At 57.8% G+C, this 17,722-nt stretch overlaps 1 protein-coding gene across 1 annotated transcript; it reads left to right on the top strand.

Moving 5' to 3' along the window:
* The first annotated feature begins 1,807 nt into the window (after positions 1-1,807).
* CAPN9 (calpain 9) lies at positions 1,808-16,381 on the top strand. Its single transcript, XM_001521409.3, is given in 20 exon segments — positions 1,808-2,017; positions 3,261-3,330; positions 3,837-3,955; positions 5,091-5,224; positions 5,867-6,035; positions 6,472-6,555; positions 7,298-7,383; positions 7,883-7,960; positions 8,938-9,098; positions 9,478-9,635; positions 10,149-10,357; positions 10,676-10,712; positions 10,907-10,982; positions 11,132-11,194; positions 11,516-11,580; positions 12,675-12,743; positions 12,924-13,002; positions 13,480-13,596; positions 14,985-15,043; positions 16,355-16,381. Coding segments are annotated over 20 exon segments (2,070 nt in total).
* The last annotated feature ends 1,341 nt before the right edge of the window (positions 16,382-17,722 follow it).

Below are 17,722 nucleotides of genomic sequence, written 5' to 3'. Positions count from 1 at the left end.
GATTCTATTTATCGTGTTTATGTTGTCTTGTTTTTGTTCGTCTGTCTCCCCTATTAGACTGTGAGCCCGTCATTGGGCAGGGCTTGTTTCTATCTGTTGCCAAATTGTATATTCCAAGCGCTTAGTTCAGTGCTCTCGCATAGTAAGGGCTCAATAAATACTACTGAATGAATGCTTGGCACATGGTAAGCACTTAACAAATACCAACATTTATTATTATTATTATTATACAGTAATTCATTCATTCATATTTATTGAGCACTTACTGAGTGCAGAGCACTGTACTACACACTTGAAGTGTACAATTCGTCAAGAGAAGTAGTATGGCTCAGTGGAAAGAGCCTGGGCTTGGGAGTCAGAGGTCATGAGTTCAAATCACAGCTCTGCCACTTGTCAGCTGTGTGACTGTGGGCAAGTCACTTCACTTCTCTGGGCCTCAGTGACCTCATCTGGAAAATGGGGATGAAGACTGTGAGCCTCACGTGGGACAACCTGATTACTCTGTATCTACCCCAGCACTTAGAACAGTGCTCTGCACATAGTAAGCACTTAACAAATACCAACATCATCATTATTATTATTATTATTAAAAGACTGTATCACAGCAATAATGATAATTATCCCAGTAATAATGCTAATAATAATAATGATACTTGTTAAGTGCTTACTTTATGCCAGGCACTGTACTAAAGCACTGGGGTGGATCCAAGCAAATAGAGACGGACACGGTCCCTGTCCCATCTGGGGCTCACAGTCTCAATCCCCATTTTACAGATGAAGTAACTGAGGCCCAGAGACGTGAAATGACTTGCCCGTAGTCTCGCAGCAGACAAGTGGCGGAGCCGAAATTAGAACCCATGACCTTCTGACTCCCAGGCCCATTCTCTATCCACTATGCCATGCATTTTCAGTAGGCACCCAGTACAGCACTCCGCAGAGTGAAGGCACCCAGTAGAGCACTTTGCAGATGGTAGGTGCCCAGTACAGTGCTCGGGGCACTGGGATTTCAGTGCATTGATCTACTGGGTGCCACCCAGGACGCTCTCCTGGGTGCCTGTTCTCTGGAAGACGCTGTCTGGGGTGCCCGCTCTCTGCAGAACGCTGTTGTGGGGGCTCGCTGTCTGCAGGATGCCGTTCTGACCTCTTGGCAGGATACAGTGGAAGGAAAAGAGGCGATCCCTGCCCGTCGGGAGCTCACGGCCAAATGTGCTCAGGTCCGGCGGCTTTCTGAGAACATGCGTGGTGACCACGACCTTAATAATAATAATAATAATGTTGGCATTTGTTAAGCGCTTACTATGTGCCGAACACTGTTCTAAGCGCTGGGGTAGACACAGGGAAATCAGGTTGTCCCACGTGGGGCTCACAGTCTTAATCCCCATTTTACAGATGAGGTAACCAAGGCACCGAGAAGTTAAGTGACTTGCCCACAGTCACACAGCTGTGTGACAGTCGAATCCCGAACCCGTGACCTCTGACTCCAAAGCCCGTGCTCTTTCCACTGAACCACGCTGCTTCCCTTGGAAGCCAGATACGTTGGGGGCGCCCACGGCTCCCCCTCCGGGATGACCGGCCTAGGCCCCGGAAGACGGAACGAGGAGCCCAGAGGCGGCAGGTGAGCGCTCCGAGGGGGAGGGCGGTTCCCGGGGTTTGCTCTTCGGGTGTGTCCGGTTTCTGTCCCGTAGCGAAGTCCGGGTGCGCCCTGCCCCCAATCCCGGATAACCCACCGAGGAACAGGCTGCACCTCCACAGCAGCGCCTCCTTTCCATCCTGTCCCTTCCGTGCCCGGCTCGGGCCCGAGACAGCCATGCCGCCTCCCCTGGGCCAGACCCCGGGCCCTCGGGAGCCTCACCTCGGCCAGGTCAGCCCCGGGCCCCCGGGCCGGACCTTTGAGGAACTGCGGGACCGGTGCCTGCGGCGGGGGGTCCTGTTCGAGGACCCCGACTTCCCCGCCGACGATTCCTCGCTTTTCTTCAGCGAGATGCCCCCCATTCCATTTGCGTGGAAGCGTCCTGGGGTGAGTGCGGAGGTGGAGGATGGAGAGCCCCGGAGGGTGGGAGGCGGGAGAGCCCTCGACCGGCCTCCGGCTTGCTAGGCCTCTGGAAGGGACTTGCCGGGCTGGGAGCCGGGAGAGCCGAGTGACTGTGATGGCTCTCTCCCCTTTCCATCCCTGACTGTCCCCCACTGAGCCGGCACAGACCAGCTGACATCCCGACTTTCCCTTCTCCGGCCCTGATTCTCCACCAATGACCCATCATAGTCCATCCAACGTCTCTGACTCTCCTCTCTCCACCCTGATTCACCCCCAGTGACCCAGCACAGATCACCCAACACCCTCGACTCTCCCCGAGTGACCCAGCACGGACTACCTGACCCGTGACTCTCCCTTCTCAATCCCTGACTCTTCCCCAGTGACCCAGAAGAGTCGCTCGTCCACAAACGGGCCCGATCCCACTGTGGAAGTACGGATCTCCCGGCGGCCAGCTCCCGGGGGATCGGGCCCCGAGAATCCTTACGGATCGGTAGGCGGCCATTCGCGCTCTGCCGGGGAAAGCTCCAGGGTGTTTGCTCTTAGGGCCGCCGGCCGCCGCATCTGTTTGCCTCGTGAGTCACCAGCATCTGTCACAGCCCCGGGCCCGGCTGGAGCCTGCCGACCCAGCGCGCGACCCTCGCCGGGCCGCGGACCTCCCGCGGCAGATGGCTCCCGGGCCAGGGCCTGCCCTCCCGGCCCTCTCGCTCCTCTCCCATCTTCCCTCCGCCTGCCCTGGGCGACTCCTCCCTTCCCCTGACCCCGGCTCTTGATCTTGGGCTTCCTGGCCTCGGCCCCGGCTCGGCCCAGGCCGGGCTCAGGTCGGGTCCTCCCGGGGAGGTGGGGACCGGGCATAGGCCGGCTGAGTCGGCTCTCCCTGACTCCCTCACGTGATCGGGGGCGACCGGAGGTGTCCTCTCTCTATGGTTGTGTCCGCGGGGCCAGTAGCCACCGGCTACTAATTCAATTGTGGGCTGAACCCGATGCCTGCTGTACTGTGTGCGGAGCACTGTCTTGGACCCCCACTGTGTGCAGAGCGCCATGCTGGACACCGGAGGGAAACGCGATGGAGGTGAAAGGCCTCGGGGCTTCCCGGCCATTGGGGTTAGGCTGGAGTGGAGGCGAGCCCTTTCTGGGGAACCCGGGCCCGCTCCTCCCGCCCGGGTTCTGGTCGTGGGTAGGAGCTGCCAGCGGACGAACCGGGACCAGGCCCCCTCCACCTCCCCTCCAGGAAATAGCGAGAAACCCAGAGTTCGTGTCCGACGGCGCCACCAGGACCGACATCTGCCAGGGCGAACTCGGTGAGACTGCCAGCCGCCCTGCGGCCGGGTGGGGACGGGGGCGCGGCGGTAGGGTGAGCCCTCGAAACGCCGCTCGGCTGCCCGGGGTCTCCACGGCCGGGCCCGCCACATCCATCTGACTGAAAGACAGGTTGGGGGTTGTTGGGGGAGGGTTTTCTCCTCTTCTGTGCTTCCTTCCCCCGCATTCCCCCTCCACCTTGGACCTCCCTGGCCCTAACCTTCCTCGCCCCTCTGTTCTTTGCGGGGAACGGTGGATGCCCCGACCTCGTGGGCTCCCCCGGCCTGCTCCCGCACCCATGCTCCCCCCGTCCCTGTGGCCCCTCTCACCCCTGGTTCTGTCGGGATCCGCCCTGGGCGCTGGGGTGAGGGGCGGCAGGGAAGGAGGGTAAGACTGAGGGCCCCAAACTCGGCCCCACGTGGATCCGACGCGCTGCGCTCGCGGGGCATCCAGAATCTGGAATCCACAGGAGGGGCCGCCGCCCACTCCTGCCACTCGGCCCCTACAGGAGACTGCTGGCTCCTGGCAGCCATCGCTTCCCTCACCCTGAACCCCAGGGTCCTGGCCAGAGTCGTGCCACCCCAGCAGAGTTTCGGCCCGGACTACGCAGGGATATTTCACTTCTAGGTGGGGCCGTTAGGGCTCGGGGGGGGAGGAATCGGGCCCGGGGAGGGAGTCGGAGGGCCGGGGGGCTGGGGACAGGGGACGACCCGCCTCGTGACCCCGGTGCGGGGCATTGGGCACCAACCTGGAATCTCATCTTCTCACATACCCCTTTTTCATTTCTCTTCCGTCCCTCTGAGTCCCGAGACCCTCTCCGCTCCCCTCACTCGCATTCCCCCCGGGTCGGTATTCCCAGGTGTGAAGATGAAGACACTGTCTCCCCAACAACCGCCATCCTGGTCCCCTTCTTCTCCCGGGGCTCTAACCAGACCCCGGCAGCGTCCAGACCCGTTAGCCCTGCGCAGCCCTTACCTTCCCAAATCCCTCCGCCCACCACCCAAAAGCCCCTCACCCCGAGTTCCACACTCTTAATGAATAGTATGGGTCTGCCTCATAATAGAGCGTGAGTCCGGGGACCCGTCCCAGGGGGACCCCGAGCCCTGGAAGGAAAAGTATATTCGTGGCTCTTCTGAGCACCCCTGACTCTCCCCTCTCCATCTAATCCCTGTTCTAATCCCGGCTCTGCCACAAGTCTGCTGTGTGACCTTGGGCAAGTCGCTTCACTTCTCTGTGCCTCGGTTACCTCGTCTGTAAAATGGGGATGATGACTGTGAGCCCCGATTTGCTTGTATCCACCCCAGCGCTTAGCACAGTACCTGGTACATAGTAAGTGCTTCGCAAATATTATTACCGTTATTATTATCGTCATTAGCCCTGACTCTCCCCCAGTGACCCAGCACAAACTAACACTCCTGCCTCCCCCAGTGACCCAACAGCCTCTCCTCTCACCTCCTGACTCTCCCTCAGTGACCCAGCGCGGACCATCCCACACCCCTCACTCTCCCCTCTCCGTCCCTGACTCTCCCCCAGTGACTCGGTGTGGACGCTTGTCCGTGGATCTGTCCCAAAAACCTCTCTTGAGCCATTTGAGCAGATACCTTAACTTCTTTGTGCTTCAGTAAAAATGAGGATTCCATACCGGTCATCCCTTCTAAGTAGCCTGTGAGCCCCGTGTGGGACGGGGTCTGTTTCCGACCCGATTATCGCGGGTCTGTTATTCTGATCCAGACCCTCGATTGCCTTTGTGTGTGGAAAGCAGCTTTGGCAGCACGGGCAGTGGCTGGACGTGGTCATTGACGATAGACTCCCGACCTTCAAGGACCGTTTGGTTTTCCTCCACTCGGCCGATCACAACGAGTTTTGGAGCGCCTTGCTGGAGAAGGCTTATGTCAAGTGAGTGCCCTCCGCTGCTCCTGCCGAAACCCTTTTCCTGCCGTGGGCGGGATGCGGTACCGGGCACCCGCTATGGGCTGGACGTGGTACCAGGAGCCTGCTGTGGGCGGGAGGCAATACCGGGCCCCTGCCGTGGGCGGGATGTGGTACCAGGTACCCGGCAGGATGCGGTACTAGAAGCCCGCGGTGTGCAGGGTGCTATACTGGGTTCATGTTGTATGCGGGGCACCTGTGGTGTTCAGAGCTCAGTTCTGGGTGCCCATTGTGTGCAGAGCACTATTCCAACCACCCCCACACCTCCACCCCTTCAGTTGGGTTAGTTTCCCCTGTCGCTGGGACCCCAGAGGAGGCAGTAGGGCCATCTCCTCCTGTGAGCTTCCCGGACGTGGTCCCCTGGCATGGCCCAGAATGCGGTCCTCCAGTCAATCAGTCAGTGGTATTTATTGAGCGCTTACTGTGTGCGGAGCACTATACGGAGCATTTGGGAGAATACAATATAACAATATAAAAGACACATTTCCTGCCCAGTGAGCTTACGGTCCAGAGTGGGAACCTGACTAAATAAATAAATGAATTACAGATTGCACATAAGCGCTGTGGGGCTGATGGGCCGAGGGCACTAACGGTCTCGGTGTCCCGCAGGCTGAACGGCAGCTATGAAGCACTGAAGGGGGGCAGCACGATCGAAGCCATGGAGGATTTCACCGGCGGGGTCGCCGAGACCTTGGACGTGAAGGCGATCTCGCAAGGCCTGTCCGAGATCCTGAGGAAGGTCCTGGACAGGGGCTCTCTGGTCGCCTGTTCCATCGAGGTCAGTCTGCGCCCTTGCTTCGGCCTTGCACCGAGGGAGCCGGGCCCCTCCCGGACCCAGCTGTGTGAGCAGAGCCACCGTCTTCCCCGATCTGGGTGAATCGTCACCATCCGGGGACTCCCAGACTCGTTCCCCTTGGGGCTCTGAAAGGCCGGAAAGGTGTCTCAGCCCCATTAAGCCTGCAAAGCCTGCTCCCTCTGGGACCCTTCCCTCTGACAAGCCTCGCCCCCTGCCCCACCGCAAATCCCGCACTCACCCCGAAGCCAGGAATAATCACCTTCATGTCCCGCCGCCCACCTGTCACGGTTGGGCGGATGAGACAGGAGCCTGAGTTGTCCTCTGGCTCTTGGGGTGCAGGGGACCCTTCCGACTCACAGGTGTTGTGATGGGGCGGGGGCGTGGAGGCGCGGAGTCTGCAGTCTCTTCCATCCCGCAGGCCCGCAACGCCTCCGACTCGGAAGCTTGGACACCTTTCGGCCTCGTGAAGGGCCATGCGTACTCCGTGACCGGCACTGACCAGGTACCGTCCTCAAGGCCCCACCGGCCCAGCCTGGCCCAGCCCGGGGCATCTGGGATCACCCCCACTGCTCCCATTCTCCACTCAGCAGAGCGGGGACTTCCGGCATTCTTAAAATGGCTCTGATTGGAGTTGGATGTTCAAGGGCTTTAGTCCCCAGAAACCCACCCTCACAGTTAAAAACAGACTGTCCATCATCCGACTTTCCCCTCTCCATCCCCGCCTCTCCCCAGCGACCCAGCACGGACCACTCAACACCCCTGGCTCTCCTCACTCCGTCCCTGCTTCTCTCCCAGTGACCCAGCACGGGCCATCCGTTACCTTCGACTCTCCCATCTCCATCCCTGACTCACCCTGGGGATCCAGCACAGACCACCCAACACCACGACTCTTCCCCTCTCCCTCCCTGACTCTCTCCGGTGACCCACCACGGACCACCCGACAGCCCTCCCTCTCCAGGCCCTCTCTCAACTGCACATCGGCCTAGTTCTAAGGGCCGTAGGGAAGGAGAAGGAGGAGGGCGTCGAATAGGGGGACGTTTGGAGGGGGATTAGATCCCAAAAGGGGAGAAGGTCGTTTAGACCTCAGATCCAGGTGCGGGTTAAGAAAGGGAGGGCCGTGTGCAGGGTGACCCTTTCCCACTCTCTACACTGTGCCTTAGCCTCCACAACCTCCCCACCCGCTTCGGGGGCCGGGGGTTCCCCTACCCCTAGGTAATAGGGTGTACCCGCTGCTTGTCCCGTAGGTCACTTTTAGGGGCCGGAGGGTCGAGCTGGTCCGAGTCCGGAACCCGTGGGGGCAAGTGGAGTGGAACGGGCCGTGGAGCGACGAGTCAGTAACCGCGGCTGAAAGGGCTGTGGCGGGGAGGGCGGGGAGGAGGAGGAGAAGGGGTGGCGGACGGTGGCAGGGACAGCTTCCCATTTCCAACAAGATTTTGGCCCTTGGACTCCTAGGTTTCGGTCCCGGTCCGAGTGGTCACCAGCTCCGAGGCTCCAGACAAACCCAGGCGAGCCGAGAGCCTCGGCGTGCGGCCGACCCTCGGGCGGTAACCACGTCCCCGGGCGGTAGCCGGGGAGGTTGCCGCCGGAGAGTGCGGGCACGGTTCTGGGCCACTCGCTCCATCTCTGGGGGTGCCCTTTCACGGTCTGTGGTTCTCCCGCCACCCAGGGTTTGGGCTCGGGCCCTTGGGCCGTTTGCACCCGACCTATCTCTCCAAGTGGACTGTCGGCCCCTCTAGACCAGGTCCGCTTCCACGCCGTCACTCCCCGTCGGCTGCCCGGTCGGCCTCTCGGCTGTGCAGTCGGCCTCACTGGCCCCGGTTTCCTCGTAGCTCTTCTGAATGGCGCTCGGTTGATCCGTCTGAGAAGAAACGCCTGTACCACACGGCTCTGGACGACGGGGAGTTCTGGTACGGCCCTCAAACGTTCCACCAACTTTCGACTTCTCCTCTCGACGTTTGTTCGTAGTGAGCGGCGCCCCAGTCCTCGGCCCCCGCCCCTCCCTACAGTCCCCGGGGCCCTCTCCCTCAGGGTTCGAAAGTAGGCTTTGCAAGCCCTGACTTTGCCACGCAGGACATTAATCTCCTTCCGGAAGGTAACGTCTCCTCCCCCTGACCCACAGAGTATCCGCTCTGAATCGGATACTGTCCCCGCTCGCGGGTGGAAGCATCGCTGAGATTTTGACCGGGACCAGGTGGGCACGGTTTGAACCGAGGCAATCCCGCAACACCGAGCCTTCTTGTTTCGGCAAAGCCACCGTCGGTTAACCGATCGAAAACATTTACTGAGTGCTCACTGTGTGCAGAGCACTGTGCGAACTGCTTGGGAGAGTACAGTACAAGAGGGTTGGTAGACACGATCCCTGCCCAGAAGGAGCTTATAGTCTAGAGGAGGGAGATAGGCATGAAAATAAAACATGGGGAACGAGAGTTTCATTCCTGTTCTCCCTCCCTCTCAGGCTGTGACTCCCATGAGGGATAGGGACTGTGTCAGGTCTGATCCTCCTCTATCTCCCTAGCACTCAGCACAGTGCTTGGCATGGAGTAGCCCCGAATGATACCCTAATATCGTATTATTATCGTATTACATTCCTTGGGTCAAATTTGAACAGCAAATAAAATAGGCTTTTTTCTGTTTTGATCAATTTCAACCTCACTCCTCCCTAGAGAGGATATTTCTTTCTATCTAAACTGGCTTTTACAGTGACCCCACAGCTTTAGCTCAAAATCTGCCTTCTGGCAGTTGTACGGTTCGCCATGGCCGCTGCTGTGCCGTGCTCACTCGACCATATTTGCTTTACTCGCATTCCCTCCCACACCTCCCCGACCTACCCCTCCGCACCCACCGCAGCGGGCTCTGAACGCTGCCTCTCGCCCTGTCGCTGCAGGATGCCATTTGCGGATTTCGAAGCCCACTTCGACAAAGTGGAGATCTGTAACCTCACCCCTGATGCACTGGAGGGCGGGACGCTCCTACAATGGGAGGTGGCTGTACACCACGGCAGCTGGGTCAAGGGGGCCACTGCCGGAGGCTGCCGGAATTTCCTAGGTGATTTGGTGTCCCGTCATCCCACTCCGGCTCCTGGAATAGCCGCTCCAGCGCAGAGAGCGGCAAAGAGAGTCAGGAAGGTTAACTGAGACTTTCAGGGTCACTAGAGGAGAGTCAGGGTTGGAGAGGGGAGAGTCAGGGCTGTTGAATGGTCCATCCCTGACCATGGGCAGGCAGCCAGCACAGTTCCTCCTAGCATCCCGGTTCTCCTGTTAGGGGCAGAGGCCTGGTCTGTCAAGAACAGATGTCTGGTCTGGTGGGGGACAAGAGGCCTGGTCTGGTGGGGCCAGGGACCTGGTCTTGGAGACGTTGCTCGGGGTCTGAGTTCTCAAGTTTTACTCTACAAGGGAAAAACCCCTCTGTTCCTTTTGAATGGCAGACACTTTCTGGACCAACCCCCAGATCAAGCTGTCTCTGTCCAAGGAGGACGGAGGGAAAGAAGACTGCACCTTGGTGGTCGCTCTGATGCAAAAGAATCGACGTAAACTCAAGAAATTTGGAGCGAATATGCTGACCATCGGCTATGCCATTTACCAGGTAGGTCTTCCCAAGATGCTCCTGGTCCAGCCCGGGGTCTGCATTCCAGAAACCTGGTCTGAGCCATTGACAGTCAGTCCCAAGGGACCGTAAGCCAATTCAGGGCAGGGGCCATTTTAGTAGAAACTTCTATTGCATATCCCTAAGTGGGCACACAGTAGGCACCTACTACGGCATTCTGCACTCTGTCAGTGCCCAGACAGTTCTCTGTAAATAGTTGGTGCCCAGGACAATGCTTTGCACAAGGTGGATGCTCAGTACAGCTGTCTGCATGTGGCAGACCCCTAGTAAATGCCAGTGAAGGACTACATGGTGCCAAGGGATGGAGAGTCCTCAGGCCTGCAAGCTAGATAATGGTTTGCTGGGTCAGAGCTAGGGAGGTCACTGTGGACTGGCAGTGACCCGGACCGGGCTCCCCGAGGTCGGGCAGGGGCCGATTCCCCTCAAGTGTCCCCCACAGCTGGGCCGGATGGCCAACGCGTGTACTAACCTGCGCTTTCCCGCCCATCGCAGTGTCCTGGTCAAGATGGGCACCTAGGCAGAGATTTCTTCCGGTGCCACGCATCTCAGGCCCGGAGCAAAACCTACGTTAACCTGCGGGAAGTGTCGGGCCGGTTCAAGCTGCCCCCCGGGGAGTACGTCCTTGTTCCGTCCACCTTCGAGCCCCACCAGGAGGCGGATTTCTGCCTGCGCATCTTTTCTGAGAAAGCGGCCGTCACCCAGTGAGTTCTGCCCCTGGCCTGCCAGCCTCCCGCCTCTCCCGCCCCTGTGTCCGGCCTCCTCCCGACTCTCCGACTGACTCCCTCATTATGTCCCACCCCATCCCAATACCCGTGGCTCTCTCGAACCTTACCGGCCACACTTGTCCCCATCCTCAAAGCCTCCCGAAACGCCAGCTCTTCCAAAGGGGGTGAGATGGAGAGACAGTGATGGAAAGGCAGAGAGATGATGCAGAGGCGGAGGGAGACAGAGACAGGCCGAAGCCTCGGCTCCCTGCCCGGTTTCACGCTTGCTGTTGCTTTGGTTTTCCCTCTTGGCAGGGACCTGGATGGCCAAGTGAATGTCGAGCTTCCAGAGGTAACACTGCGGTGGGTAGGGGTGGAGCTGAGCCGGGGCCGGAGCTGCGGGTGCGGGGAGGGAGCCTGGGGGCCGGGGCTGCGGGTTTTGCGGTCCGAGCGTGGGGTTCGAGGTTCTGGTGACGCTGGGTCGGGGTGACCAAGGAGCCTGCCTGCAGCTCACCCTAAATGTAGGCTTTGGTTGCTGATGTGTAGCCACTGAAACCGACTTCCCGTCAGCAAGAAACGGAGGAGGAGAGGCAGTTCCGGATTCTATTTGAGAAGGTGGCCGACAAGATAAAGACTTCAGGGGGCCCAAACCCACCCAGCCCAAGGGGGGCCCCCGTGATTACTAAAGCGCCAGTTCTGAAGGGGTTGATGAGGCCTGTGCCCTTGGATTCCATCCGTGGACCAGGACCATAAAAACTTTCCATTTCTTCCCGCAGGACCTCCAGATCTCAGCAGAGGAGCTGCAGGAGATTCTGAATGCGGTGCTCCGAAACAGTAAGGGCTTAAATCTGCCTGTGCCGGGTCCTCGAGCCACCTAGGGGCACCCCCCCGTCGTCCTCGGCTACCCCTCTGACAGTGGCACCGGGTCGTTCGAAGGAACTATCTTCCTGGACACCCGCCCTCAGGGTTATGTCGCTATCTCCGTCCTTGTCTCCCTCTCTCTCCATCTCCATCTCTTCTCTCTGTGGCCCCGGTCTCCCCTCTTTCCGCTACATGATCACAAGTCAGTCCTTTAGGCCGACAGGGAAAGGCTGTGTCGCCGCCCCAGGTTTCTCATCAGTTGATTGATTGACTAATTGATTGATGTGATTTCAGCCAAGAATATCCAGTTCAAGAAGCTGAGCCTTGTTTCCTGTCGAAATATAATTTCTCTCATGGACGTATCCTTAGCGAGTCTGCTTGGTCGCCCCTGCGGACGGAGCGTCGACCCTGCCCTTTCCTGACCCCAGGCTGGGTTGTTCCGCCCTAGAGCACGGTTGCTCCACGCACCCCCGGGTCACCCCCTAACCGGTCAAAAACAACCACGGGGTCTCCCTGAGGGCTGAACTGAGAGCACTGTTTATGCCCCCAAACTCACTGTCTTCATCCTCTTCTGCCCTCTCTGGGGGTAGGAGGGGAGGGAACTCTACTGGAGAGCAGCAGGGCTGGGAAGCAGGAGTTCTGGGTTGTGTGACCTTGGATAGGTCACTTCTCCTCTGTAGGCCTCCTTTTCCTCATCTGTGAAATGGGGATGTTGAGGATAAAATCAGATCATGGATCTCACGGGGAAGTGGCAGGACTCAGTGGAAAGAGCCTGGGCCTGGGAGCCAGGGGATCTGGATTCTAGTCCCGGCTCCACCGCTTGCCTGCTACGTGACCTATAAAACTCCTTTTCCTCGCTTGTAAAATGGGGTTGAAATACCTGTTCTCCCTCTCCCTCAGACTGCAAGCCCCATGTTGGACCATGGCTGGGGCTGGCCTGATTATCTTATCTCTAGCCCAGTGCTTAGTAGGGCACTTGGCACACAGTAAGTGTGTAACATTGTTGAAGGGAAAGCGCTTTGGGGGCATTTCTAAAAAGCACTGTGCCTATCCAGGGTGTCAGTATTATTGTTAAAGGGAATGGGGGGAAGGAGGGGAAGAGAGGAGAGGGAAAGGAGAAGGAGAGAAGGGAGAGGGAGAAGAGTATTCCTGTTCCAGGGGATCCTACCAGGAATCTAGGAGGCCTGGGGGAGTGGGCCATCCCGCTTAGTTTCTCTCAGGTACTTTCTCCCCTCTCACTGCCTCCTCTTCTCCCCATTTTTACGGGTCCCCCAACTCCCGCTTCCCTTCCCCAGTGGCTCAGACCCCCAGTCCAAGTCCGTCCCCGCCCCCAACTTCCTTATCTCTCCTCCCCTCATCTCATCCGCCTCGGTGCAGAGTGTGTGGGGTCTGAGAGGGGTGGGCGGGGGAACCGGGGAATACCAGCTGGAGGCTTTCTTAACCCTCAGCCTAGACCAACGGCAGCGGGAAGCTGGAACTGGATGAGTTCAAGGCGTTCTGGGCCCGGCTGAAGGCCTGGACTGTAGGGGGCAACTCTGCTTCTGGGGCTTTGGGGGTGTTGAGGTCCGGGTGAGGGTGGGCTGCGGGGAATGGCTCTCGACGGTCCCCGGCCTCGCCCCAGAGAGCTGATCGATCACTCGATCGATCGATCGATGAATTGAGATCGATGAATTGAGAACTCTGGGGCTTCTCTCCCGTACAGAACATCTTCTTCCAGTTTGACGGTGACAAGTCAGGGACCATGTCATCCTATGAGCTGCGGGGTGCACTGAAGGCGGCCGGTAAGGGGCGGGGAGGAACTGGAGGGGCCGGGTGGGGGGCCGCTGGGCCGAGCTGAACGAATTCAGGGTAAAGAGAGTAAGCCCGGGACTTCATCGAACTGGAGGAACTGAGCCGTCTCTTCCTTCCCCTCATCCTGAGCCTTTTGCGAGTTTGGATCAGAGTTTGGACCACTGCAGTTGCGTGGCTGATTCCCTGCCGAATCCTTGTTACATCACTCCCCTATCGTGACTCCATCACTGTTCCACCACTGCTCCAACACTATCCTGACGGTGCCTCATCCCCTCTTCATCATTCCCGTATCATTGCTATGGTGGTGCTCCATCACGGCCGTGCCAGTGCTCCGTCACTCTGTTTCATTTGCCAATTCCCGATTACCCTGTATCTACCCCAGCGCTTAGAACAGTGCTCGGCATATTGTAACTACTTAACAGATACCAACATTATTATTATTATTATTGTTATTTACACCCCCCCAGGATTCCAGTTAAACAACAACCTCCTGCAGCTGCTTGTCCTCCGCTATGCTGATGAGCGGCTCCAGGTCGACTTCGACGACTTCCTCAACTGCCTAGTTCGCCTGGAAAACACAAGCCGTGAGTTTCCTCTGGAGTTGGGGGCCCCTCTTTCCGGGCAGAAAAGCCATAGTTAAGCGACCTGTGCCTTCACTGTGCCCCCAGTGTGCAGTGCCACTCTGCTGGGCCTCTTCCAAGCCTTGGAGCCTCCACGCAGGTGTCTGGGTGGCAGAGGGTAGAGTGGAACTGGGTCAGGGAAGCCTCCGGGCGGGGCTCTGGGCAGCAGAACACCCACACGGACGGTAGCGGGGGTGACCTGCGGAGGGACATTGGTTCTGGGAAAGGTTTCTGGTTTGGACCGATTTTTCTGCTTTGGGTTAGGCCACGGGTCGTTTATCGTGAAGTCCTCGAGATCCCCCCCTTCCCCATCTGCGGTCCCTCCGCCGGGGCCCGAGACCACTCTCCCGCTCCCCGGGAGAGTGCTTTGAGATCCCCCTTGGAACCGCAGGCCCCCTCTGCTTTTCTGGTGTTTCTCTGGTTCCACTAATGCATCCCCGACTCTCCCACCCCCGACCCAGATCGATGGAGCCAGGCAAGCCTGGGGCCCCTCAGAATGGAGAATCTCAAGAGTTCGGGTGCAGCCCAGACACCGAGAAAGCAGGACGTTTATCCTGAAAACTGGTCCGGCCGGTGTTTCCATTTGGCATTATGAGAACACACCAATCCCCAGTGGACACAGAGGCGTGGGGAGAGAGAGACGCACACTCTCAGTAGAGGCAGGCTCGGGCGGAGAAACGGAGAGGCGGAGACCCAGAGTGAGAAACCCAAAGAGCCCAAGTGGCCTGGGGCATTTATGTGGCAGCCTCTGGGGCCCCAGAGGGGCAGCACCTGACCCCACCGTGCCGGGAGGCCAAGCTGAGATTGTCTCTCAGCGACTTCCCGCCCTCCCCACGTTCCGGGCCCTCACTCGATCAATAGAGAAGCAGCGTGGCTCAGTGGAAAGAGCGTGGGCTTTAGAGTCAGGGCTCATGAGTTCGAATCCCAGCTCTGCCACTTGTCGGCTGTGTGACTGTGGGCAAGTCACTTAACTTCTCTGTGCCTCAGTTCCCTCATCTGTAAAATGGGGATCAAGACTGTGAGCCCCACGTGGGACAACCTGATTCCCCTATGTCTACCCCAGCGCTTAGAACAGTGCTCGGCACATAGTAAGCACTTAACAAATACCAACATTATTATTATTATTAGTATTCATTGAACGTTTACTGTGTGCAGAGCACTCTACTATAAGTGCTTGGGAGAGTACAAAAGAACAATATGACAGAGTTGGTAGACACATTCCCTGCCCACTGTGAGCTCGCAGTCTTACGGTCTATAATGGCAGAAAATTTGCTCTGAGGAATCAGGATACAGCCAGGCCAGGTACGGGGCCAGTGCCGATCTGTCCATCTGCCTGTCTGTCTCTTCTGCAGGGGTGTTCCAGGCTCTCAAGGCCACAGACAGTGAATTCCTCAGTCTCAGTGTGGGCGAGGTAAGACCACGGCCCGGACCGTTCTTATGGTGGTTCTTATTATTATCGTTATTGTTATTCTATTTGTTAAGTGCTTACTATGTGTCAAGTGGGAAGCAGTGTGGCGCAGTGGAGAGAGCCCGGGCCTGGGAGTCAGGAGGTCATGAGTTCTAAATCCCACCTCCACCACGGGTCTGCTGGCATGACCTTGGGCAGGTCACTTCACATCCCTGGGCCTCAGTCACCTCTTCTGTAGAATGGGGATCGAGACTGAGCCCCACCTGGTACAGGGACCGCGTCCAACCTGCTTTGCTCGTAACCACCCCAGCACTTAGGGCAGTGCCAAGCACTTGGTAAGCATTTAAGAAATAACACAATTATTATTATCATCATTATTATTATTATTAATAATAATAATGTTGGTATTTGTTAAGCGCTTACTATGTGCCGAGCACTGTTCTAAGCGCTGGGGTAGACACAGGGGAATCAGGATGTCCCACGTGGGGCTCACAGTCTTAATCCCCATTTTACAGATGAGGTAACTGAGGCACAGAGAAGTTAAGTGACTTGCCCATGGTCACACAGCTGACAGGTGGCAGAGCTGGGATTAACACTGCTCTAAGCACTGCGCTGTACCTGGGCCCCGGGAAGCCCCAACCGGCCCCTTCTCCTGCCTCCCATCCCTCACTTCTTCCTCTCCTCTCCTCCTCATCCTCTCCCCGTGGGTTCCATGCTGGTGCCAGCTTCGGAGCAGAGACGGAGCACGGGCTTGGGAGTCAGAGGTCGTGGGTTTTAATCCAGGCTCCGCCACTTGTCAGCTGTGGGACTTTGGGCAAGTTACCTCAGTTCCCTCATGTGGAAAATGGGGATGAAGATTGTGAGCCCCATGTGGAACAAGCTGATTACCTTGTATCCGCCGCAGTGCTTAGAACAGTGCTTGGCACATAGTAAGTGCTTAACAAATACCATTATTATTATTATTATTATAAGGGGATAGAGAGGGAGGAGGCAGGGCGGGTTGGGTGAGGTTAACAAGTTAGGCAGATGGGACTCTGGGTCTTTCCAGTCACTTTGAGGTTCTTGGCTTTGGGCCTGGTCGGAGTCCACACCAGCTCCTCCCTTCCCACCAACCGGATCCCTCTTCTTGGGCCACCCCCTGCTCTCCCCTCCCTCTGGAAAAGAGTGGGTCACCGAGACCCGGGCCCAAAGCCCACTTACCCTGAAGACCGGGTTCTGCCTCCCCTCCCCGCCCCCAACCCTCAGTCAAACCGGCCTAGATGGGTGGAGCAGGAACATGGATCTTTCTGCTGCTGTCTACCCTCTTTTTCCCAGTTTATCCTCTTGGCCATGAACATCTGAAGCCCTTTGGCCTGGGCACAGCAGCTGCACTTGGACCAGGCCAACCTGGGCCTCCTCCTTCAAGCGGACAGACGGTGGTCTCCTACCCTCCCTCCTGGACCCCCTACCCTACCCATCCTTTCTGCAGCCCAAAAGATATGAGAACTTAGGCGCTGATGTCTATTTTTTTTTTTAGTTCTAAAAATAATAATTATAGTGCTAATGAAGTGCTTCCTCTGTGTTAAGCACATTCTTTCATTTTTATCCGAACAGAGGGAGAATCAAGGAGGGAGAGGGGAGAGTTCAGGGTGTTGGATGGTCCACGCTGGGCCACTGGGGGAGATTCAGGGAGGGAGAGGGGAGAAGCGGGGGTGTTGGATGGTCACTGAAGGAGAATCAGGAAGGGAGAAGGGAGAATCAGTGGGGCTGGATGGGCCATTCCAAACATGAGGGAGGTGTCCAGGAGGTCGACCCGCCCACGATTCCTCCTGGTGTCCTCTGGCCGCTGCCACTGCCAGAGTCCTGGACTGGGTGGGCCGTTGGACCGGCGTGGGGGCCATCACTGAGGAGTGGATGATGTGGGAATCTCGTTACGTGAGTCTCTCCGTCCTATGGTGCCCTGCGCCCGCAGGCACCCGTCACAGTGCTCGGTACGCAACAGCTGCCGGTTCAATCGGTACTTTGCAACCGGTAAAAGCTCCTTTGGGTGCTGCCCTGTGTCGTTGGGGGAATCTGTAGAAAGACTCTTTTCTTCCCTACTGGTCATTCCAATGGCACAATAGGGAACTGTGTGTGTGTGTGTGTCTTGGTGGCAAGCCAGATGTAATCCAACCCGAGGCTTTGTTTTCACCCAGCCAGTGCCAGTCGCTCGTCCACCTTCTCACCCCTGGGGCGCTCATTCTTGGAAATTTCTCTGGACCCCAGAGAAGACAGGCCTAACAGGGAGGGACCTGCCGGGGAGCCGTGACCCGGAGGCCGTCCGGGGCCCCCACGCCTGCCGGGAGGGAATTTGGACTGGGGGGTTCCCTAGTTGGGCAGGGCTCCTCCCTCCCTGTGTCCCTCCACTCCTGAAAGGTAGAACCAGACAGACAGAAGCCCCTCCTGCCCCCCCCCCCCCACTCCCCCAACACACATTCAGTCACAGATCTCTACTTTATGGATTTATTTATATTAATGTCTGTCTCCCCCTCTAGATTGAAAACTTGTGGGCAGGGAATAGGTCTGTTTATTGTTATATTGCATTCTCCCAATCGCTTTGTACAGCGCTTTGCACATGGTAAGCGCTCAATAACTAAGATTGAATGAACAATTGAATAAATGAACATGCATCCCCTCTCTCTCTCACACACATACAACGCAATG

Source organism: Ornithorhynchus anatinus, chromosome 19 (assembly GCF_004115215.2).
Source record: "Ornithorhynchus anatinus isolate Pmale09 chromosome 19, mOrnAna1.pri.v4, whole genome shotgun sequence".
NCBI classification, from domain to species: Eukaryota; Metazoa; Chordata; class Mammalia; order Monotremata; family Ornithorhynchidae; genus Ornithorhynchus; species Ornithorhynchus anatinus.
This window is presented reverse-complemented; position numbering and strand designations above follow the sequence as displayed.